General features: G+C 47.2%; 1 protein-coding gene across 4 annotated transcripts; it reads left to right on the top strand.

The window, feature by feature from the left end:
• Positions 1 to 1,705: 1,705 nt before the first annotated feature.
• On the top strand, positions 1,706 to 25,713 carry Esp (Epidermal stripes and patches). Of its 4 annotated transcripts, none has more exons than XM_074089619.1 (9): positions 1,706 to 2,315; positions 20,076 to 20,158; positions 22,625 to 23,274; positions 23,353 to 23,524; positions 23,847 to 23,864; positions 24,019 to 24,348; positions 24,732 to 24,872; positions 24,953 to 25,098; positions 25,193 to 25,516. In XM_074089619.1, exons 2-9 carry the CDS (start codon positions 20,077 to 20,079, stop codon positions 25,418 to 25,420), a joined length of 1,767 nt encoding a protein of 588 aa, XP_073945720.1. In that variant the 5' UTR covers positions 1,706 to 2,315; position 20,076; the 3' UTR covers positions 25,421 to 25,516. The 4 variants fall into 4 exon arrangements, with proteins under 4 accessions (XP_073945720.1, XP_073945718.1, XP_073945721.1 ...); XM_074089617.1 differs by lacking the exon at positions 1,706 to 2,315 and adding an exon at positions 12,965 to 13,126; XM_074089620.1 differs by lacking the exons at positions 1,706 to 2,315; positions 23,847 to 23,864 and adding an exon at positions 13,864 to 13,961 and having other exon boundaries at positions 25,193 to 25,285; positions 25,330 to 25,713.
• Positions 25,714 to 26,192: the final 479 nt, after the last annotated feature.

Raw genomic sequence — 26,192 nt, 5'->3', positions numbered from 1 at the left:
AAGTCAATGATTTCGTTTTACTCATTCATTAGGCAATGTAATTTCGATATCAATTCACAGTTTTTTGATATCTCTAATAGTTACGAAATAATCGCCTGGGCACATTGGGTATATTGGGCTTCAATCACTCTACTCCTGCTGCGGGCTCGTGCTGAGGCACCGCCTTCAAACTGGCAGAAAATTATTTTCATGGTTTTTTGTAGTCGGTAGCCCAATTTTTTTCACGCCTAATTTGAAATATTCTAGGATAACAATAGAAATGTACAACTGATTCTCCTTTTAAAAAGAATGAAGCTGTGCAAACATATTTTGAAATCATTATATTTTAATAACACGAAGTTGGTAGCACTCGCAAAGTTTGAAATGTAAAAAATACTTGAGGAAAGAAATAACAAAAATTTGAAATTTACATGTCGTAGGTTAGTAGGCTGACCAACAGGTATTACACTCTCCGTCACTTAAGTATCCGCACTTTTCTATATCGCTAGTAACTATGGAAAAGTGGATAATTTGTTAGGGAACCGTAAGAACAGAACTAGGAATAATGTGGAATATAAATGTCACCGCTTTGTCCGTATTGTCGTACCTACCTATCTATTTATTTAAAGAGACTCTTTGCTTTGATCAGTATTATTCACACTTTGACTTATGTAAAAGGTAGGTACTCGAACAATTCATTGAGCCGGAAAATTAATGTATAGAGAGGTAGTAGGCTGACACCAACAGATAAGGACTAACTTAGTACGTATTTTGTATCGATTTCGAAAATCGATCTTGTGTAGCTTCCGTCACTTAAGTATCCGCACTTTTCTATAACGCTAGTAACTATCGAAAAGTGGATAATTTGTTAGGGAACCGTAAGAACAGAACTAGGAATAAGAAGGAATATAAATGTCACCGCTTTGTCCGTATTGTCGTACCTACCTACCTACCTACCTACAAAGCGGTGCAAAGAAAGAGTCTCTTTGCTATTATTCAGTATTATTCACACAATTTTTTTGTGCTTATGTAAATTTTAGGTAGGTACTTAATTCGCTACAATAAACCAATTCATTGAGCCGGAAAATTAATGTTATGGCGTTTTAGTCAGATAGACTCCTCAAAGTTTTAGCCGCGTGATTTCTATTCCTCTTACTTAAACTACCTATGTTACACGATCAAGCAACCTGCAAGTCTACGTGACGCGGCGCGTAGCCGTCGATCCCTTATCTGCTTCATAACACCATTAATATTACCTACAGATAAACATTTCAATAAACAGTCTTCCATTGTTTTATCACCTGTCACCGCCATGAGATGCCACAATCCACAATGACAGGTCCTAGCGCTCGATAAACAAATGCAAGTAGGTGCATCGGTCTCCTCATATTTTGCAATGAATCGGTTATTCTCTACGATGCGCATGTTCGGAACAATAGCTTTGAACAATTGTAGGTAATTGTGCATTACTTAGCATGGTACAACAATAACCTAGTACGAGTAAGTCGATGGCGTTGTTGCAGATGCTGTTGTTCCCGGCACGTCTGGCCACCGGGGTCATCACGCCGGCAACAATGTGATTACCATGCGGAGGATGGAATCCACCAGTGTAATAATAACATCAACTGACATGAGCTGAGCAGTAACGAGACATTGTCGCGCTCGCGCGGCGCACGGCCGCGGGTCCGGTGGCGGCCGCGGGTCCAGTGGCGGCCGCGGGTCCGGTGGCGCCTGGCGGCCGCGGCGGTGTCCGAGAACCTTAATTGGTCATTGTTCCGTGTTTACGAGCGGCCACAAATACGCGACCCAGTGCCAGTCTGGTAGATATTACATCTTATATTACCTACTGAGAATCGCACAAACAACCTGAGTAGCGTCGACGAGTTCGCTTTTTCTACGTGCTCGCAGTACGATTCGAGCATTCCGCATTGGATGAGGAAAAACATTTCAAAATCCAAAGGCGTGAGAGCTTTTTTACGTTAACTTGCTGGCGGCAAGCAGCGCAAGCAAACAAGAAGCGCTGAAACAATATTGAAGACACGTGACGCCGCAGAGAGTTGTCGGCAGCAGATTAGCGGCGTTATCTGCCGTCACACGCGGATCCGCTGCTGTCGATGCTCTGATAAGTAACCGCGAGAAGCGATCGCGGCTTAGTATAGTGCGCTGGCGGCGACGCGGCGCAAGTCACATGCGGAGCGAGCGCGGACACAGCGACACCGACAACACGCGACACGCGACACGCGACACGCGACAATACACAGCGATTCCGCCGACGCCGGCCGACGACCGTGACCGCGACGAGGAACGATATTTAAATACGTTAATTATTTTTAAAGGTAACACATTTATTTATTTTTTCTGAAAAGTTTTTACTGCATTTAATTTATAGCATTATTTACGAAATAATGTATTATTTACCGCATACAGAAAGAACCAATTTTTATACAATAGTTTTATTACGTAGGTACCAGCAGTTGTTGGCATCTTGTCTCGGTACATATCATCCCTCAGGAAATTTGCACATTTCCAGGGCCAAAAATTAGTCTAGGCATACTCATACTCATTAAATCATACTCATTTATTGATAATATCATTATTACATGTCATTTTGTTAAATTATTCTTAACATATTCTTCTCAAAGCTAATTAATTGAATAATTTTGCAGTAGTAGTCTTTGGCTGCAATTTAAGGAACTCGTCAAAAGTGTAGAATGTGTGCTCGAGAAGCCAGCTTCTCAGTCGTTTTTAGGGTTCCGACCTCAAAAGGAAAAAACGGAACCCTTATAGGATCACTTTTTGTCCGTCTGTCTGTCTGTCTGTCAAGACCCTTTTTCTCGGGAACGCGTGGAGGAATCAGCTGAAATTTATATCAAATACTGAGGTCTAACTGTCCCTTGGAGCTGTGAAAAAATCAAACTTCTAAGCCAACGCAATCATGCAGCCGTTTATGCTGCAAATTTCCGCAAATTTTCGAAACTCGCAAGAGTGAACTCAGAATCTTGAAATGTGGTATGAAGGTAGCTATTATAACACAACAAACTACAAAGTCTGAAAAATCTTGATTTTTTTGTCTGTCTGTAAATATCAATGACCAATATAATCTAACCCCACACTGCGCACATTTTGCTTAAGTGTAGGGCTCTGCATTCCATGGATGTGTTAAATCACTCGGAAAAAGCGAGAAACATCTTCAAGACACGATTCCCGTTTACTTACATACCTATAAATGTGTACGGAACCCTCGGTGCGCGACTCGCACTTGCCCGGTTTTTTTTAAATGTCTAACGACGGTGCCGAAGTAATTGTTTCGGGCAACTTGCTGCATACACACACATGTCGACCTTTATCGAACATCTAGACAGTTTCTCGCAGGGCCGCGGGCCGTCGGTCCGTAGTCCGTACGGTCAGCAGAGTGAGCGATATAATACAGGCGCCCTTCTCGGAGGCAGCACATCACAAACCACACGTGAGCGGAGCGTTAGTTATTTTCCGCATGATAAGTTCTATCTGACAGCCGTCGCGCCCACCCCACGTTGCCGTGCTGCGTCTGCGTAGATTTGCTCCGATACGACATCTCTTCTCTAATCTCTAAATACAGTGTAACTCTATATAACGACACTAGGGACTGAGCCTGAGACTGAGGACGTTATAGAGAGTGGTCGTTAAATGAAGAGAAATAAATAATAAATTTTTATCTCTCATACACAAAGATTTTCGTTTACTCGCCATCTTAACAGTTCAAACATCTGTAAGCAACTGCTATTATGATACGTGTAACAACTTGACAAAAGTCTAGTAACCGAGTATTATACAGGATGATTCCGGGTTCATGAGCAGGAGTGAAAAGGGTGATGGGGCGATTCACACTGAGCTACTTTTACTATGGGACCAGCCCCTAAATCGCGAAAAAAAAACATCTGATCAAGAGATAATTGATCGCTAAATATCCGAAATGTATGGAATAGCAGATTTTTTTGCCATTTCGTGGCTGGTCCCATAGTAAAAGTTGCTCAGTGTGAATCTCCCCATCACCCCTTTCACTCCTGCTCCTGACCCCGGAATCACCCTGTATACAAAAACCGACGACAAAATTTCTTAGAATCCCGGCACTTGAGTCGAAATAAACACAAAACACAAAACAGCAAACAAACGAATGCTCACAGCTGCAGTTCTTATCAATTTCGGCAAAACCGTATTGTTGTTAAATAGAGTGTGCGTGGCGCTATGTAGAGTGTATTTTTCTATAGAAAACAAACTAAACCAACCAAAGTCAAGCAATTGCGACGTTATAAAAAAGTAAATCGAGTGATGTTATAAAGAGTACACTAAATCCTGTTCCAATTGGTCTCAGAATAGTGACAAATTGTTTGGCCCACATTAATTAAATGCTGTTACAAGATCGGCCGCAATCGCTACTAGGTACACGAAGCGTGTCACAAGGGAGCGATGAGTCAATAACATGAACGCAATGATATCGTGTTGTCTATTAGCTTCCTCATGATTGCGTCGCGGCAATTACCGGCGCCCGCGCCGCCCGCTGGGACGACATATTTCGGCGCTTGCTGCCTGTGCCCGGCCCGCCCAGTAACAGTAATAATACATACAGGCTCGTAAAGACAGCAGGTGCGCCTTCTCGCCTTACTTCATACCGTCATCTGAGTAGATCTTACTGACACATATGTAGTGGTTTATCTCTCCGTTTAGTTATACTTACCAGAATATTTGCTAGACAGCATAGTGTCAGTAACCTTAGTTCTACTGCGGATATAATCATTTCTGATTCCAACCCGCAGAGAAACCCCAAGGATAGCCCTCTCCATAGCCCTCTGTTCGACTTTGAAATTCCTCATAAGGCCCATTGTTAGCACCCTCGTCTCAGATCCGTATGTCATCACTGGCAACATACACTGGTCAAAGACTTTTGACTTCAACAAACGTTGCGGTAATTTGGACGAAAAGACGCGAAGCTTCCCGAACGCTGCGGAGCCAAGTCGGATTCAAGTTGGACCTACCTAACTGGACCTTTGGTCCCAGGTAATACACATGGTCATCAACAACTTCGACGAGCGGGAGTTGGCACAACAACATGGACATGGACATTAGACATACGACTTTCGTCTTGTCCACGTTCACTTTCAGGCCAACTCGGTCGGAAACTCTGCTGAGGTCAGCGAGCATAGCACTGAGGTCCTCCATGGTCTCAGAACTCAGAACTAAGGTTACCGACATAGCCCGAAGAAATGCGAAGCTGAAGTGGCAGTGGGCGGGGCACATATTATTGCGCGCAGGATTGATGACCAGAAGGTTCTCGAATGGCGTCTGCGGACCGGGAGACGAGCTGTCGGTAGGCCTCCAATGGAGCGACGACCTGGTTATGATCGCGGGATCGCGGTGTATGCGGAAAGCACAAGACCGGTCTGAGTGGAGAGCCTTGGGGGAGGCCTATGTCCAGCAGTGGACGTCTTTCGACTGACATGATGATGATGATGATGATAGTGTCAATAAATAATTCCAAGATATACCTATCCAGCAGCACTTGCTCTCATATTAACGGCAATATTAAACAACCCGCAGTCCTAATAATGCTGTAGGTGTCCATGGGTGGCGGTGATCGCTTACCATCAGGTGACCCGCATGCTCGTTTGCCAGCTATTTGATTTAAAAAAAAACAAATGGTCAAGTCATTTTACGACGATCCCTCTGGCTTGCATGACACCTCGTCTAAAAGCCGACGTATTTTTGATACAGTCACAGGGAAATCTTAAAATGATTGTACAGTCAACGTCATAAATAAGTGATCATTTCTGTACCTTGTCGCTTTCAGTCGTTACACAAATTCGTATGGCTTTTCAAACATGATATTAAAGTGACAGGGTACAAAAGTGATCACTTATTTATGAAGTTGACTGTACCATGGCTTTGCGACGTTTTTGCTAAAGAAAAAATCGCAGTTTATTTGAGTGCATCACGCACTGCGGCTGTCAATACGCCTGAGGAGTAAAACTTTACTCCATTTATTATTGATTGACCGCAAGTGTATGACTAATTTATTGTTATTGTATTGCGTTACTAATAAAGGGATTTCGAGTGACTAGATTGTTTCCACGTCGATCGACGTCACAGCTCAGTGCGTTTGCGGTGACTCTCGCGGGCCCAAACAGTCTTCGACGGTGACTACATTATTATACATCCCGCGCGGTTGCTTGTGGCCGCTGGCCGCTGGCCGCTATGGCCGCTGGCTGCGACGCGTTTACACATTAGTCCATTAGCACGTTGCTGCGACTTCGCAGTCAGCATTACAAGTAGGTACCTACCTACGCATTAGGCACAGCCGTTAATTCGCTCGCCGCCCGCGTGATCGCGGCGCACTGTGAAATCAGCATTCGTCTCAGTCAGAATCACAGCCACTAATCAAACCAGATTGTTTTTTTTTTTGCTGAGACTAATGTTGTTTTGCGAATACCACATGGTAGCCATGTTTATCAAAGTATAAAGTTTACTATACCTACTTAATAAAAATAAAAGGCTTTGATTTTATGAACGTCATTAATGATGATAATTAAATGAATCATAATTAGTACTTATTACTTATTTGTTGTAGGCAGGCCAAAATTAGACTAGTAAATTATAATGTAACAGTCACGCTATTAATATTAGATTACGTAACAGTAACAGCCATGTTACGTAGATAAAGTTTATATTTGGAGTAAAAATGTTCCTTCAAGTCAAGAAAACAAATGATTTAGTAACTAACTAGGTAAGTATATCGACTACATAGTAAGCCAGCAATTACTGCGAGCTTCCCCCCCCTCTCCCTGCGACACGCGGCGCGGGTCAGCTGAGACGCGCTACAATTGATTTCCAATTTACAGAGCTAAATTGAGAAGCAATTAATCGAGCCATTGAGTCGCAGCGGCCGTGGCCTGCGCCCGGCGGCCGTGCGGCGCGTGGCGTGGCGCGTGGCGCGTGGCGCGTGCGCGGCGCGTGGCGCGTGGCGCGTGGCGCGCCGTGCAGTGCAGTGCTCGGCTCAGTCGGCTCGCCCGCCGCGATGGCGCAGGGCTTAGCACTTCCGCATGCACTTAGCGATTAATCGTTATTTATTGATATCTATAACTAGGATTGTTACTCGAGTAACGTTTGCAAGTTGCAGCAATTGCAGCATACCTATAGGTATAAAAATAGAGGCAGCCGGGAGCGCGCCGCGCCACGCGCCACGCGCCCCGCTCGTGCTGCCCGCTAACTACACAAACAAGAGCGCGTGGCGCGGCCCTCCGCTGTTTGTTGTTAGTGAGTGAGATTAACATTCATCCGTTACCTTCAGGCTGAAGGTTACGGATTTGATAAAATATGAATGTTAATCTGAAGGCTTCAGCTTCGTAGTCAGAGACCTAATCGCCTCGCCTAACGCACTCGCCATCAGAATCGTTTTCACCACTTTCTTCTGTAACACGGGACATATCATATGAGGGTAGAAAGAGATGGTGAACGCGATCGCATACGTCAGAGCGTTAGACAATTATGTAGTTGACACTTTTCTCTTAACTGTAATTCTTTCGGTGTCTTTACCAGTTTGGTTTTAGTACTTACGTGAAAACATCAACTATTTTATATATGGCATTTACTTAATATCCGTTGAACATCATCTGCGCTAAGAAGGGATTTTTCACCTAGAAAACCCTAGAACCCTTACCCGTAGTCCCGCGGGAGCGAGGCCGCGGCTGTTAGTCGTATGTAGCGGTAGCGGCAGCGGCAGGCGGCCCGCGGAGGCAGAGGCGAGTGACGCAGGGCCCTCCGCGATAACAGCATAGACAAATAGAAACACTTAATACTTTAATGACACACTCCACTGCATTCTTATCTAGTCATTGTAATGAAGGTAATCAAGATTACAATCACAATAAGAGGTGCTTAGCGCGCTTAGCGGGATTAGCGAGCCCTCGCCCGCGCGCGCGCTCGGCTCCGTTGGGATTGGGAGGGTCCCGAGGGTCGGATCCATCCATTAATTGGGTTTATCGTACTCTTCGGTCCTGACCTGATAACAACCGGCCAACTCGTGCACTGTACCTACATTAACATACCAACGTTTACCTAGATAAATCTACTAAATGAAATTTATTTCAATTTTTAGCTTTTTAACGCTTTGTCGATTGATTAAATATTTCCTGTCACTTAAATTTAGATTTGTCACTAAACTGCGATGCCCTAATTATTACATCTATCCCTAAGAAATATATTAGTCATCAAATTACTCAAATCTGTCTCTAAGTATGAGTCATCAGATTAATGTTACGCTAAAAACATCAAGCATTTTGCTTTACATTGCTTCTTCGAATAAACTTTAGTGTAATAAAAATAAAAAATCGAATTACTTATATGTTGTTCAGTTTGACGAGTACTTACGCACTACATACAAAATTACCTATAACTGCATACATTGAGGGTCAGATTTTTTGCCGTTCAGTATATCATCGTACACAGTAAAGAAATTAAATGGTATTTGTGAAGTTCCCAATCCGCAATAAGCCTGCGTGGGAACGATGGCCCAAGTCCACTCATTCTGAGAGGTGGCCTGTGACCTGGAGGTCGGAGATGTGTATAGGCCGAGATGGTCTAGCTAGTTTATAACATCCATATGCATCAACCCCAGGAGGCATAGCATAAGCGTTCCGGTACGACATCATTTTCGCATTCCGCACTTCTTATTGTTAGTGTAAAATAAGGTATAAGGGAACTCGTAAACTGCATGACGGTCTTGGTACCGGAATTAGCACCCAACAACCTCAAGTCCACGAGGACCATCGGCCAGCCCCAAAAGTTTTACTCGGTAGGTATTTATTTACTTTGCGAAAAGCTGTTTGGCTGCAAAGTGCGCAGGAGCAGCGTGCGACGTCACGCGCGCTCAATGGGTGCGTACGCGACCGGTCCGCTGCCCCCCCCCCCCGTCGCAGTCACATGACGCGCCCCCCCTCCCCGCTCGTCCCGCGCGCGGTCGTCGACCCCGAGCCCTGACCGCGCCAGGGTCGGGGGTCGCGGCTCTCGCCAGCGCCACCCGCCACCTTGACACGCAACTCTATAAACGCTTTACGAAACCTTTCTTGCCCAACAATGACCGGCGACGTGGACGAACAATCGTATCCCGATACGGTGCCGGTGTGCCAATCGTTACGCAGGAAATACTGCCCCACAGGTGATTTGATGAAGCACCATACATTGCTGCTACATTAGGTTTAGCGAGCGATGCTCCAAGTGCCCGACGAGCGGGGAAAGCTGCGCGACTCGAAAGTCCGACGAAACGAGAGTGCCGGGGGAGTGCGGTGCCGGGGCAGAGGGGGAGTCACGTGCTCCGGCTCTGTCACAGCGGGGGGGGGGGGCTGCGCCGATAACACGAATAACATGTATTCCATTATGGGACCCATGATAATTATAATTATGACGACGCGTATACGCAGAACATTACAGCCTGGTACTGGTATGATAGCGCCGCGCCCGCGCCCGCGCCGGCCGGGCGGCGTTGTGTGCGTCGGAATGATAACGATGACAAGCGTAGTGTATAGATTAGCTACCCAAATTTTTTGTTTCCCAATATTTTTAGCTCCATTCGCGTTTTTCCCCACTTTTTTATTTTCCTATGCAGTTGTGTTACCATTAGGTTATTTCTTCGGAAGCATTAATTTCTAACCGTTTTTGTTGCTGGACGTATTTTTTCCATGCGTTTTGTCTCCTAGTCCGCATTATCCTCATTCATCTGTTTTACCCGTAGAACCAGTTCTCAATATTATTTTATCACATACTATTATTCTGTTACCATCAATAATTGACTGATAAAAATAAATATATCATGGAACACTTGACACCAATTGACCAAGTCCCAAACTAAGCAAAGCTTGTACTATGGACACTAGGCAACGGATAAACATACTTATATAGATAAATACATATTAAACATCCAAGACCCGAGAACAAACATTCGTATTATTCATCCAAATAGATATTCGGGGCAGATGCCCCGGCCGGGATTCTAACCCGGGACCTTAAGCATCGTAGTCAGGTGCTCTAACCACTTGGCCATCCGGTCGGTGATTACTCTCGTGTCTGACATTTTTTAATGCGCAAGTGGTCTCCGCGTGGTTTCTGGAATTTTGCTATCAAGTTGCAAAAACTACAATCACCGTACAAAATGCATAAGAAGAATATATTTATCTTTAATTTAACTGACATTGGCCCAAGCCTTATGGCCGCCATTAAGAGGAATAAATAAATAAATTATTACTGAAAGATATTTGTTTGTTTTGCTGACAATACTAGATTAATTAGATTTTCGTAAATCATGGAAGATAATCACCAAACTCTCGGTGGCTCGACTGGAGAATGCCAAATTAGACTTTTAAAAAGTACACATGGGGGGAGGATTTTAGTGCGAGGGGGATACCGGCACTATCTAAAACGCACGAACAAAAAATCTCGCACGTCCATATGGGTGTGCCATTTAAAAGGAATGTGCAAAGGGTCAGTGGTTTTAGACGCGACACAAAAGTCCATTCTGAAAGACAAAAAACACTGCTGTGTTCCAGACTTTGAGAGCTTAGACATCGAGCTCAATATAATTGATTTAAAGCAGAAAGTGGCTACTGATTACCGGCCGATTCCGACGCTTTTTAGGGAACAAATGGCCCCACTAAAATCGCTAGAATACGCGGATAAACTACCGACATTTCACAAGGTGAGAGATTCTTTGTACAAGGCTCGACAAAAATCCACCCAAAAGTCACAGTTCGTCAATTTTGAAGATATTGCTATACCTGAAAAAATAGCTAAAAATTTTGTTTGTGTTCAGGACACTGACATTTTGATATGTATAACTGGCGAATGTAAAGACTGGATTACAGGCTTGAAAACTCATTTTTTAGATGGGGCCTTCAAAAGTGGACCTAAACCGTTTATTCAGTTATGCACAATACATGTTATTTATTTTTATTTATTTATTTAAGAAACAAACAGTCATTTACAAAAATTGGCTTAATGTCTATTTCTTATATATGTTGGACATCGGTTCTGATGAAGAACATACAAAAGTCGTGCCTTGTGTATATGCATTACTGCCTGACAAGCGGCAATGCACATATGAGAGGTTGTTCAAGGCAGTGGAACAAAATATACCAACTTTTCGGTCAGAATTCAAAAAAGTTGACTACGAAATCGGTGCAATAAATGCTCTCCGGTCTATCTTCCCGTCAGCCGCCATCAGTGGTTGTTATTTCCATTATTCACAGGCCCTTTACAAAAATGCAGACATCTTTGGGACAACCAGTAGTCGCGAAGGGGCTAGGCATGTCGCAAAGTGTGCAGCATTAGCTCATTTACCAGCGTGGAAAATTCATGAAGGGTGGATGATTATATTGGCAGCGTCACCACAGATGTCTGAAATAACACGGTTTAATGAACATATGATTAAACAGTGGCTAAAAATGGACATGGTTTCCATAATGTCGTGCTATGGGCACAGGCATAGAACTCATAGAACTAACAACGTGGTCGAAAGCTGGCACAAAAAAATGAATAACAGAATACATAATAACGCCAACTTATTGTTTTTTTTGAGCGAATTACGGAAAGAAGCGTTGGATGTAAATTACATTAACCTGCATAACGAAATAAGAAGTGATATTTTTCGAAAACGCAACAATAAGTATTTGATGATGGACAACAAAATTCAGTCAATCGTAAATAATTACCTGCAGGGGTTATCCTCATTAGATAAATGTATAACACTTTTATCGATTCTTAAATATAAAATATAACTATAGTTAAACATACATATAAGTCTATAATCACAGGTTTTATTATTTGTTTCATATTAAATACTTAAATCGTTATTCGTCGAAGGCTAATGTTATTATATTTTATAAAGTTGAATAAACAATGATCAACTAGATATGGTAAAACTTTTTTATAAGTAGTAGGTAATAAGGTGACAGAATAATTTTATAGTATGTGATAAAACAATATCGAGAACTGGTTCTACGGGTAAAACATATGAATGAGGATAATGCGGACTAGGAGACAAAACGCATGGAAAAAAATACGTCTAGCAACAAAAACGGTTAGAAATTAATGCTTCCGAAGAAATAACCTAATGGTAACACAACTGCATAGGAAAATAAAAAAAGTGGGGAAAAACGCGAATGCAGCTAAAAATATTGGGAAACAAAAATTTTGGGTAGCTAATCTATACACTCGTATGATTATTGAATGAGGTGTGAGGGTCCGTTTGCCGTGCATGGCTGGCCGCGCCGGCGGCGGCAGACGCGCCGGCGCGCGCGCCGCCAACTAAAGACTTCAACGCGCAGCGCAACGCGCCGCACATCGTACCTATTGTGTGGTATGTGTGGTTCAGGTGTTGTTCAGGCAAGCTTGTGTTATTTATTTAATTAAATTCTACGTATGCAAATAACTAGGTACAAGAATGTACCCAAATTATCACCTTATAAGTAATAACTGCATAACGCCGCTTTCGATGTTTGTATTGTAGTGAAGCCCGCTGGTCGGCGCTGGTCGGCGCGCGCGGAGGAAAACATTGCGAAGCGAGTCACCGTTTTGGCAATATTGACAAGTTTGGTGAAGGTCGGCCGGAAAGCTCGAAGTCGGTCGTAAAGCGAGGCGGAGCCGGCGCCGCCTGGCTCGCCTCCGCTTTCTATTTCTGCATTCGCCTACTTCTGCGACGTAACTCGGTAAACATGGAAGCCTCCTAAATAAGTATCTCTTATGTAAATCGATAACTTCATTGTCTCGGTTGGTATTCGTTTTCAACAGTCGTAAAAGGCAATGTGATATAATAAAATCGCAAATGAAACAACATAACTGGTCGGGACGGGAATGAATCCGCGGATTCCGCGGCGAGTCCCCGACGGGCCCGCGGGAGCAGGTGAGCGACGGCGGCGCGCAGCCTCCGGCCCGCCGCCCGGTGCCCTGCCCAGTCACTCCAGTCAGCCGGTCCCCAGTCGCGCTCCGCCCGCGCCGCCGCCCGCACGCCGCGCGGCATGCCCGCGCTCCACCAGCCAGTCCCGACGACCCGCCGCAGCCCGCTCCGCACTCGCCGCATTGACGACTGCGAATGATTGTTTTAAACGCTGCTCTGAAATAACCCTAGGTACGTACCTAGGAACCGTGTCCCATAGGGCTCCGACTGCGAGAGTGATCTTTATTAAATGCGGGAGCGAATTAAACGTGTATCCATCCTGCGCCCCGCACGAGTGATTTCATTTGGTGCCGTGCCCTCGGAAACGAATTGCCGACCTGTGATGTGAACCTTCCCTCAAATAAAATACACCGGCCTCCGTCTCGGCACTAATTTTTTTATAAATTGCATTATTTAAAATTCTGTGCAAAAAATTTGAAATCATAAATTCCTCTTACCACAACAGCTCTTACTTACATCAGAAGTATTCAGAAGTGGTTTAATTCACACTATTTTTTGCCCGCGCACTGTCCGTAGCTTTTTTTAATGGTAAAACTCCCGATCGGAATCGGAGTACGGATGGCGAGTTTGACCGTGACCCCGATCTCCCGAGGGGCTCGCGCCGCGGCGGGATGTTGATGGCTAGAGTAATACATGGCGTTCGGTCTCCGTCACTCCGTTAATTGAGACCCTCTACTGATATCGGGGAAACCTAAAGTCATGCACACATTTGACCATCACGTCGGTAATTATGGTAATGCGGGGCATTTTAGCAAATGAATTAGTTCGTCGCCGTCGGATCGTGGACATCGTGGTCACTGGTCACCGGGTGGTCGACGTGCCGCGGTTATCGGGCACGGCCATGTCGGCGGCGGGCGCGGGCGCGGGCGCGGGTGCGGACTGCGGGTAGGCCGCCGCCGGCCGCCGCACAGTCTCGCGCGCGCCGCACTCGCATTCGCACTCGCCGCGTCTCGCCGCCGCTCGCGCTGACATCTACGACAACCATCCTCGACTCGACTTTACTTAGGTATGCATTCCACATTTGTTCTATCAAGTTCTAATTCTAAAGTAATATAATTATAATAATACTATCAGTCAGTACGTACTTACATACCTTAATTTATATTAAGATTAATTAATTGCATATCATTGATTTGCGGGTTGTTTTGTTTACATTACGCGACACGGACAGCGCTTTGAAATTGTGTTCAATTGTGTTGATTAAAATAAGAGTAAAATAGTAGCAAATCAGAGCTTTATTTGATTTTTATTCAAAATTGAATTCAAGCGATCAGTCATTTCGTAGCAATTCGCAGATATTAGGTAGGTACTATTTTTCCGTGGAAACTTTCCAAATGTGATTTCAATGTGGTCCCTGTGGAAACTTAACATGGAGTCGACTCCATGCCAGTGCGGCTGAACTAAACAAACATAACGCGTGTTTTAATGTGGAGGTAAATCAAAGGTATTGACTATGGTCACAGAATAAGTAATAGTACAAGCTATGGTATTGATGTGGTGCATTCGACACGGCTACCAGATAATCAGAATGCGTTTATTAAAATGAAAGAAATACAAAAAATGCGTGGACTATAATATTCTTAAATCATTAAAAAAGTGAGTAAAATTATTTTAATTAGGTACTTACCATTTATTTTTCCGTATTGATGCGCAAAACAATAGCTTTATCCTTAATCTTGCTAAAAGCAAAAGTTAAAGCATGCCAATAATATTCTGCAAATATTTATTACGACTGATTTGTTTTAAGCTGATAATTTTATGTTCTATTCTAGTACTAAATACCTATTTAAAGAATTCCATTTGATTCTAACTGCAATATTTCATTCAGACCAAGTTTCCTGTTTGTCCTTAATTATATAAAAAATATAAATATAATTGTAGATAAATACATACTTAAATACATATTAAACATCCAAGACCCGAGAACAAACACCCACCCATCTTCCTGGGAGTAAAACCAAGCTAGCTCGATAGATAGATAATATCTAATGTGCCCGTAATTCCACATACTTAGGCGCTGTTTCACCATCCATTGATTAGTGTTAACTGGCGGTTAGGTGTGATGCCGTCTCCATTTGTTTTGTTCGAATAGACGGAGACGGCATCACATTTAACCGTCAATTAACGCTAATCAATGGATGGTGAAACAGCCCCTTAACAAATTTAAACAAAATCGTTTCTGTCCCTTCCGAGATTAAATAGATCCCTATAAACATCGCTTGTCTGAAGGTACCTATAACATTTGTATAACTCTAATAATGTCAATTCAATGCCAATAATAATTGCAATAAAATATCAACATAACAAAGACAAAAACTATTAATCTACATGCCCAATCAAGCGCATGCCCATCCCGTGCTCTATGACCTGCCTGGACAATAGTCAGCATGCTGATCTCGCGCCTCATTTGAATCTGAGGGTAGGTCGCGGTCGCGGTCGCGGCGTGGGGCTGCAGCCGCGTCCTGCGGCCCCAACCCCGACCCCCGACCCCCGACCCCCGACCCCCGACCCGCGGCCCTTTATTAATAGCCGCGAGCGCCCGCCGCCCGCCGCCTGCCACCCGCCGCCTGCCGGCCTGCCCAGCCGCCACGTGCAGCACAGCTGGATCTTAGAACTAATAAACTAGATTCATATAAAAATCAAACAAACACCACATGGGCAGAGACGGCGCCGCCCGCCCGCCGCCCGCCTGTGCTGTGCTGCGCTGACGATAGGTACCAGTACGACGCCAGTTATTTATCCTTGATTGTACAATATAGTATTTCACATGCAGCATAATTTTGAGTTCTTGATTTTGAATGATTCGGCTGATTTCAAAAATCGGTTCCCCCCGTCCCGGGCAATTGCATGGTATTTGAAATATGTCATTTTCGTTCTCTAATCCATACTATATAATGTTATAAATGCGATAGTGTGTGTGTTTGTATGTTTGTGTGTATGTTTGTCCATCTTTCACGTCGAAATGGAGCGACGGATCGATGTGATTTTTGGCATAAAGATAGTTTATGGGCCAGAGAGTGACGTAGGTTACTTTTTATCCCGTAAAAATTCACAGTTCCCGAGGGAACAGCGCGCGATAACCGAATAGGTACCACGCGGGTGAAGCCGCGGGCAAAAGATAGTAATAATGAATTATGCACACAATGTGAGAAATCGCAATCAAGGAAACTAGTCATCGCTTACACAATTGTCGCATCAGACGCACGACACAGGACACTCCGCTACGCTGGGTCGGTCCCGGCATCCCGTCATCACATTTTAATCAGCCGCGTGACGTCAGAGAACTCCCCCCCGCGCTCCCCTGCCTCCGCCGCTCCCACCGCCCGCCGAGCCATTTCCATATCGTTTACCTCGTCCCGAGCGCTCGGAAACAATGGGGGAGCTGTCGTATTAGATTTAGAGAAAGTAAATACACGCGACGAAAGCGTTTAGCGCGACACACTTCGGCCCGACACGCGGACATGTCGCGAGCGGCTGAGCGCCGCGTGGCCCCCTGGGGCCCGGGACCCCGTCGCTTACGGAGGGTACACGCCTCAGAATGATAGTTAGGATTTGAACAGCTGAGCTTGAGCTATGCAGCTTGGACAGGGGCAACGCCGCGCCGCGATCACGAGCCTCCCGCCGCCGGCCGTGACTCCGCCGCTGCACGCTGTAGCCACATTTACATGTCCTCTTGAACAAACTGTAACAGATCAGCAAATATTTTATCACGTAGAGCATTCTTTGCGGAACAATAATAGTGTAATCAAATTACTCATCGTTGCTTGTACAAATGTGGACACAAATAGGCTTGTTGTTGTTCTAAGTTGCGGTGTCGGTCGGGCGATGTTTGCACAGCCGCGGCGCGGGCCAGGCACCCCGGCCCGGTAGCCGGCCGGCGGGCCCGGCTGGCTCCGGCAGCATTCACTCACAGCCGATCCATTTCAGATTACATTGCATTATCGACCACCCACGCACGAGTGACCTGATCAGCAAGACTGCAGTTTCTTTACAGACCGACTGACTGTTATTTGGCCGGTATTCGTTTTTAGGAGCCTCATCGGCCTCATCCCTTATTTTACATCTGCGTAGTGTTGAGAGATCGCAGTCGATGATACTACAACAAAGTAAAGTACTGTGGGTTACAGTATTTACTAAACAATGTTAGCATGCATCAATGGGGTCAGTAGTTTAGTAGTGGTGATGCGCTAGCGAGCGCTACCTGCGCCGACGCCGCTACCTGCGCCGGCGCCGCCGCCTGCGGGAGCATTCTTTGTGGCCCGGGAACGGGAAGCCCCGCGGGCGCATTCCGGAGCGCTTACTGTTAAATAGATAGACAGATTATATTGTATTAGATAGTCATCTCGTGTGTCCGGCGTCCGGCGTCTGGCGTCTGGCCGCAAATACACGATCCACGGGAGGGAGCCTGTGGATTGAACGACCCTTTATCAAAGTGGTTTAAAAGTTTCTCATCGCACGACTCCTTTTGGACTGTACCAATAAATAGACACTTATTTGCACTTATACTTAGTCGTTTGTATTTTCTTGCGTTGTAATACACTAATTAGGTTGTACTTACAACGAGCGTACGTTCAAGTTACGAGTATGTTCTATAAAACTGTGTGTGTATAAAGTGTACTATATAAATGGATAACCATTGCTTAGTATCCATAGTACACACTTTGCTTAGTTTGGGACTAGGTCAATTGGTGTCAAGTGTCCCATGATATTTATTTATTATTTATTTATTACTGCGTGCGACACTATATAAAAAAGACGTGTTTGAAAAACACTGCTTTATTATATTGCAAACTTGTGCCCCGCGGGGCACGTGCCTCCAGTGCCAATTGTAAGGGGTCGCAAAACTCCATGTGAGCCCCCGAGCAGCCGCCGCGGCCCGCGGCACGGCCGGCTCGCCGGTGACGTCGCCTCGCGCTTATACTCCTACGTAATTCCCACAATGTACGCGCTTTGCTTTTTTTATGTCGTCGTTGTAAATACACACAGATTACAACAAGAATGCACTTAAACTGTTTGAGAGCGCGTTATCAGTGCATACCTACTTCTCGCAAACTGCCGCTTCGTCACGGCCGCAACCGTTCCGAAGTTCACCTCTTAAAGGTACCTAACGACGAGAAGCATTCGCAGATCATTATAAATACGTGAACGCCTTGTTAGTTCATCGGGTCGTCTTTCCAAATTGTCTTGCAAATGATTAATCAGCTCTCCGCGAGTGCGGGCGGCGCCGGCGCCGGCGGGCACGCGAGAAAGCGCCAATCAATGCAGATTGCGCAATGCGATTATCGCTGCGCGGTAATTAGACAAGCGGTCCTTGTGCGCGGGCGCCGGTCACGGGACCGGCCGCCCCCCGCGCCGCGCCCGCCCCCCTCCAGCACTGAGCCTGGCATTGTCGCGCTACAGACGACATGCTCAAATAAACCAAACCAAACAGACAGGACAATGAAGAAATTGTATGCGTCTTTAACTTATTTAGTAGGTATTGTGTCGTACCTATGTATGTACATACAAACATAATAGCAATATGATCAGTTCACCACGTTATTCGCAGGCGCTCGAAACATCTGGACATATTAAAATGATTGGCGTGCTCTGTCCCGTCTCCCGTTGCGATTTGCGACAGTGTCGTGTCGTGCGGTTATGTACATAGTTCACCTTTGCCTTCGCTGCAGACACACTAAATCTATATGCTGTTTGTGTGTAGGTACATGCTCAGTATCATGATATGAACGTCTCCTTTAGGCCTGGGGTTTTTAAAAGTTTGAGATCCTCCTGCACATTATTTGGGGGCGCTGCGGTGACCCCTGCAAAGTCGAATGCAGGCAAACATGCCCGTACCTGGTAGGCACTAACTTTTCTCGATCAATTTTTTAATCTTGTCTTTCAGCTCTGGAATATAGCGGAGATAATCTGGAATATAAGAACCCTTTAATTTCAAGTTTAAGATTCATCCCGTTTAAAAGTTTTATTGTTGCAAAGATACCTACTTAATCAAATTTGTTACTGACTGACTGACTTATTGATAGGATGTTCAAAAGTGAACTAGTACTTTCACAATGCCTAGTTTAAATTTGACATTCAGAGAGTGTTTAATACACACAAGCAAGTAAAACCCTCCGGATCTGATTACCGAAGATCTGGAATATCAGTGACTTTAATATGTAAGAGCCCAGCCAAACCATTAAGTGTGTCCAAGTGCCACCGTAAAAAATATTTAATGAGATTATGTATAATTAATAATAATAATTATTCTGATGGCATTTAAAAATCGCCGGTCTGAAGCACCCGAGCCGCGAGCCCGAAACCGCGGCGGGAGTGGGACGACGGTCGCGGTCGCGGTCGCGGTCGATTGATTCGATTGTACAGTCCCTATCGTAAACATCGAAGCTGTCTAGATGTTCAAAAATATGGAACATGCACTTACGCGATTGTCAATACTAGCGTGTTTACATATTTATTAGCATCTACATCTACAATAGACAGCTTAGACGCCGAAATACTTGTTCCTGTCACTTCGTAGTGTTTACATTGTGAGGTATTTGAATGTATGACATTAAAATAATATGAGCTAGACGTAATCGAACCCGCGGGCTGGCTCAAATGTTGCTAACGAAGGTCTATGTACAGTTGACGGCATAAATTATACAGCCATAGTTTCAAATATAATGTACACATCGACCTTTATTTAGGTTAGGTTAGTGGCTCAAAGGTGTATAGATATTTTGGACGTCTTTGTATCATACAGTTATCCTTCCCTTCCCCTTGACTGTAGCTTCTGCTGTACTATGCTAGGTGTGTGCAAAAAGCAACAGAAACTTTGCGTGCTATCGCGGTGATTTCAGTGAAATATTCAAGTTTTTTTATGAACAACATAAACAAGTTATTTCGCTTTAGGTTCATTAGAAAATTGTAATGATACAAAGTCGGGTCGGTGCATGGTCAGCACGCCAGAGGGTGGACGCTCCACTTACACTCAATTGTTTAGTCTGCGGGCGTCACGCGGCGGACGTGCGGCACGGTGCGGGGAGAGAGTACCTGCACCGCTAATGTGCCGACTAAGTAGCCCCCCCCCCCCCCGCAGCAGCAGCACCCCTCTCACGCCCGGCCCGTGTGTTTGTTGCAGGATGATCCCGCGGCGCAAGCACAACGCGTCCTCCGGCTCGCTGCCCGCGCCCGACGACAAGACTGCCAGCAACGACTACATCCGTGAGTAGATTACTGAACTCACTAATAAAATGAGCTTTACGCTAATTGCGTCCTTTTAGTGTGAGAAGGAACATAAAATACACATAAGTATACCCATTATGAGTATGACTTAGGTTTTAGCCACGCGTGTTTTTGGGAGACATTTTTATTTCTCTCATGAGTTCAGTGACCAAATTTGCCATCTGACAGCGACACCCGACACCCCGCCAGCCGTCCGACATGTCGCTAATTAGCGCGTCGGCTGCAGGGCTACTACGAAACTCGAAACTCGAAGTTCGTGTCGTACCGTCCCTCTCGCACTCGTATTAAATAGTATAAGTGTCAGATGGACCGCACGACACGAACTTCGTGTTTCGTAGTAGCCCTGTTGGTCCGGCTGCGGGCCGCGCGGCGTCGGCGTCGGGCCGCTGCCGCTGCCGGCCTGCCGCCCTGCCGCGCGCCGCGCGGCCTCGCCCGCCGACAAGTTCACGGCCGCGCCGCTAATGCAATGCTGCAATTGCATTAATTACCTACACACGCTGGACATTAACCAAATGAGTTGACATAAAATTCAAATTGTTTCAATTTAAACCATCAACTGGCCATTGTGGCCATCAAATGATCCTAGATACCTACTGCTTAGGAATATAAGTAGTTAGTGCCTTTCCCTTTTTGCTGTCAATGTGTGTGTACAGTCAAGGGCAAAGATATCGACACGGCCAAAGTTACAAAAATATGTATACACTACTTTATGCACTTAACATTAAGGCCGTGTATACATATTTTTGCAACTTTGGCCGTGTCGATATCTTTGCCCTTGACTGTACCACCACAGGCGGCGATTGAAACGAATTAAATAGAAAATAAATTAAATAGGATCTTACTTACGTAACTTTACTTATCTGTGCTAAAAGCCCTTTTGTCAGGTTCCATCAGGTAAAATCAAATGTATTATTATTTTATAACAGATATCGCTCCGACTTATCGCAGTAACTTCGGATCGGTTTCAATTGATTTTACCGCTCGCGCTGCGCGAATGTTACAGTCGAGGAAACTGAATCACGCAGGTACAGTCAACGTCATAAAAGTGATCACTTTTGTACCTTGTCACTTTAACGTCATGTTTGAAAAGCCATACGAAATTGTGTAACGACTGAAAGCGACAAGGTACAGAAATGATCACGTCTTATTTATGACGTTGACCCTCTGTGCTACTAAATAGGTCGTGCTGACATGCCATACATTTGCCAAAGAAATTATACTTTGTGAAATTGTTTATGAAGAGGTTCCACCCTGGTTCCATCAGCCAAATAAGTGGTCTACCAATTTTAAACAAGTTCCTATCAAATGAATATGTCGCTAAAGTCGAACTTTTAAGTTGACAGACACGTCTATTGTCTTTATTGTTTTATGACATGCAAACGATTACCAACTTTAGGGTGGTAGACCACATATTTGGCTGATGGTACCTGATTCAGTTTCATCGACTGTACTATTATTGCATTTGGATTTTAAACTCGGTACTAGGTATTTCTCGGATTTATGCGAGTATGTCCACCCATTGAGTCCATCGTTTACTGTTTACTCGCTTGTAAGTACATCACGCACCGACGCGCCCTCGGTCCCTCGCGTACCACACACCACACTCCGCAGGCTGCCCCTGCCCAATCGGCCGACGATCGATCGGTCATGGACATGGAGCAGTATTTAGAGGCAACTGCGGTGCCAGATTAGTTTTACATAAAAACCGACTTAGAGCCACCGGGACAAGGTACGGCCCGGGTAACGCAACATAATTACTAGGAGTAGATAACTGGTACCGTCACCAGCGCCAATATCTGACACAACGAGCGTGCATAAATATCTGATACGACTCTATATCTAGGGCCGGAAGGACGTGTCAGATTTGTTCCACGCTCCGCTGTGGCAGACATTAATGCTGGTGACTGTACAGTCACAACTTATAAAATTTCTCATCAAAATTGTTTGATCTGATTTCGATAAGTTCAGAAGGAAGTGTTATGATTTTAGCAGTCTATGGATGTACCTATGGTTGTATTTAAGTATTATGGTTTCTGTGGTACCACAACGCCGCGTTTTTGATTTCGAATACTTAATATGGGTTAATCGATTTGTCATTTGATTAAAGTACCTAGTGGTGACGCAGATAGACTATTCGTTGATGGAAAAAATCATTACTCCACACTTTATATCTAAATGACCGAGAAGGATGCTTAAAACGATAAACGGATTAGTTTGGTGGCGAGTTATTATAAAATGGGCATTTTTGTTAAATAATCCTATCATCAGACATTATAAATCGATTTCAAATTAATTATTTTCAACCAACCTAGTTTTCTTTATTTATATTTTTTATAAAAACACCTACGACGAAAGTGGATCAATATTCACTAGCAAGACTTGAACCGAGCATATTATTATGTAGACACAAATTGAAGAGTGTCGGTCGGGCGTGTTCCATTGCAGTGTCGGGATCGGAGAGCGGGTCGGGCGCGGGCTGGCGCGGCTGGCGCGGCTGGGGCGGCGCGCTGCGGCGGCGCCTCAACCGCAAGACGCTGCACAAGCGCGTGCCGCTGACGGCCTGGCTGCCGCAGTACACGGGCGAGCGCGCGCTCGGCGACCTCATCGCCGGCGTCACCGTGGGGCTGACCGTGATCCCGCAGTCGCTGGCCTACTCCAACATCGCGGGGCTGCCGCCGCAGCACGGGCTGTACGGCTCGTTCCTGGGCTGCTTCGTGTACATCGTGCTGGGCGGCTGCCGCGCCGTGCCGGCCGGGCCCACGGCCATAGCGTCGCTGCTCACGTGGCAGGTGGCCGGCGGCGTGGTCGAGAAGGCCGTGCTGCTCAACCTGCTGGCCGGGCTGGTGGAGCTGCTGATGGGCGCGCTCGGCCTCGGCTTCCTGATCGACTTCGTGTCGGGCCCCGTGTCGTCGGGCTTCACGTCGGCCGTGGCGCTCATGATCGCCACGTCGCAGGTCAAGGACCTGTTCGCGATCACGGTGACCGGCCAGACGTTCCTGCAGCAGTGGATCTCCGTGTTCGGCAACCTGCACGCGGCCGCGCTCTGGGACCCCGTGCTGGGCTTCGGCTGCATCGCGCTGCTGCTGTCCATGCGGGTGAGTGTCGCCGTCTGACCGCGCGCCGCACCCGCCGCTCTCTGTCTGACCGCTGACCGGCGCGTCCTGTGTCCGCAGCGCATCGGCATGGTGCAGCTGGGCGGCGCGACTCCGAGCACGCGCCAGCGCGCGCTGAACCGCTGCTGCTGGCTGCTGGGCACGTGCCGCAACGCCGTCGTGGTGGTGGCGTCCGGCGTGCTCGGCTACTGGTTCGTCGCGCGGCACGGCGCCTCGCCCGTCCGCCTCATGGGTGAGTCCATCCCGCTACGACCCCGTTCTTTTCGAGATTGAACATTAAAAAAAAATACCGTACGATTATCCCGAAATGCCGAGAAATGTTGCTATTGTTAATGAGTAGGTATGAGATTGAAAGTCGAAAACGATTCGCTCCTTTCCTTGACGACTCATGTAAAAATATCGATCGACACGAAGAAAAAAAAATGATCCATTCCCGATATGAGTTGCTACGCGTATATCGGATCGAGAGCGCTTGACGATCGACAGATGAAAAATTTCAAAGAATATACCTGAGTGATTTATTGATCTTGTTTTTCTTTTTATGCTCTCTGAAGCTGAAAACCTTCGCGGCGGTTAGTAGTCATTATAGTCAGTAGCTCATCCGAGTCATCCATCGATAACGCTTCTTAGAGTAGCGCAGTGCCGTAGCATTAGCCCATCCCATTCTCGTGTCCTGTCGCACGTGTTGGCCGCGCTCATGTCTCGGTGACGCTGCGCGTGTTGCAGGCGCGATCCCGTCGGGCGTGCCGCGGCCGTCGCTGCCGCCGTTCAGCTACGTGCGCGCCGACAACTCCACGGCCGGCTTCGTGGACATGGTGGCGGAGCTGGGCTCGGGCATCGTGGTGATCCCGCTGATCGTGCTGCTGGAGGACATCGCCATCTGCAAGGCCTTCTCGGACGGCAAGACCATCGACGCCACGCAGGAGATGATCGCCATCGGCACCGCCAACATCGCCAACAGCTTCGTGCAGGCCTACCCCGGCGGCGGCTCGCTCGCGCGCTCCGTCGTCTCCAACGGCTCCGGCGTGCGCACGCCCTTCAACGGACTCTACACCGGTAACCGTCTTTTCTTCTTTTATTATGTAGAAAATGCATCTTATACGCATCCGCCCTGATCTCGTGGGAAATTATCCCATGAACGACCATACCCACCAAAGACCACACGAGTTTTGAGAGGTAAACTCTTCGCGGTCCCTATCTAAAAAAACCACGGCCCACGTTCCCGGCGCTTCCGGGGCAAGTAGTTTGTTTACGTGTCGAACGGCGGTGACCGAAACCTCGTCGTTCCGCGATGTCAACCCTCGTGGATCTCACCGCCCCGAAGTCAGTCGGACTCGCGACCTCCGTTCAAAATAATCTCATCCTTCCTTTCCTTGCCCGAGGCGACACCGATAATCGCCCGCCTGGAACCGCTTCTCACGCTCGTTTCTCTGTCGCAGGCATCATGGTGATCCTGGCGCTGCAGTTCTTCACGCAGTACTTCGAGTTCATCCCGAAGGCGGCGCTCGCGGCCGTCATCATCTCCGCCATCCTCTTCATGGTGGAGTACCACGTCATCAAGCCCATGTGGCGCGCCAAGAGTGAGTACGGCGCCTCTCGCCCGTCGCCTCCCGCCGCTCGGCTCGGCCGCTCCGATACTGACGATCCTCGCGCGTTACAGAACTGGACCTGATCCCCGGGATCGGCACTTTCGTGCTGTGCCTCACGCTGCCGCTGGAGATGGGCATCCTCACCGGCGTCGTCGTCAACATCATCTTCATCCTGTACCACGCGGCGCGCCCCAAGTTCTTCGTGGAGATGCTGAAAGTGAGTGCACCTTTACAGGGTATGGGGAGGGGGGAGGGGCAGGGGGAGAGGGAGGGGGAGGGCCAGCCGCGACTGACGCGCACGCTTGTTGCAGACGGAGCGCGGCGTGGAGTACCTGATCATCACCCCCGACCGATGCCTCATGTTCCCGTCCGTGGACTACGTGAAGAAGCTGGTGACGAAGAGCGCGGACGGGGCGGCGGCGGGCGCGGGGCGCGCGGGGGCGCGGGGGCCGGGGGGGGCGCGCCGCTGCCCGTGGTGCTGGAGTGCACGCACATCTACAGCGCGGACTACACGGCGGCGCAGAGCATCTCTCAGCTGACGGCGGACTTCCACGCGCGCCGCCAGCCGCTGTACTTCTACAACGTGAAGCCGTCCGTGTGCTCCATCTTCGAGGCGGTGGCCAAGCCCGAGCATTTCGTGGTGTTCTACGAGGACGCCGAGCTGGATCGCCTGCTGGCCGCCGACGAGCGCCTGCAGCCGCGCAAGCCGCCCGTCGGCCACGCGTGAGCCACGCAAGCCGCCCGTCGGCCACGCGTGAGCCACGCAAGCCGCCCGTCGGCCACGCGTGAGCCGCTCAAGCCGTCGCCCGTCTGCCACGCGTGAGCCACGCAAGCCGCCCGTCAGCCACGCGTGAGCCACGCAAGCCGCCCGTCAGCCACGCGTGAGCCGCTCAGCCACGTCACCACGTGTGAGCCGCGCAAAGCGCCGCCTGTCAGCCACGCGTGAGCCACGAGCGCGGCCGACACGCGTGAGCCGCCACTTCGCTAGACCTATATTTTTGAGATTAACTCGACTCGTGTGAGTGATATGTAGAGACAGAGTCGTTTATTATTCTTACTGAAGCTATTTTCAAAATGTTCATATTATATAGATCTTGTAAATAAATAAGTTTCACGAAACGAGCTCCGTAGGATCGGCGCGTGATAGCGCCGATGTAAAACTGCGGCCGCCGCTCGGCGCCGCCACAGAGTAGACTGCTCCTGAGTATTTCCTGTACTGTACGCGTCTGATATATTTTGGTACGAGTGTAGCCGAGAGGGGGCGGCGGCGGCGGTTCCGGTCCGGTCCGGTCCGGCGCGCCGCCGCCGCCG

Source organism: Choristoneura fumiferana, chromosome 6, assembly GCF_025370935.1.
Source record: "Choristoneura fumiferana chromosome 6, NRCan_CFum_1, whole genome shotgun sequence".
Taxonomy (NCBI): Eukaryota; Metazoa; Arthropoda; class Insecta; order Lepidoptera; family Tortricidae; genus Choristoneura; species Choristoneura fumiferana.
This window is presented reverse-complemented; position numbering and strand designations above follow the sequence as displayed.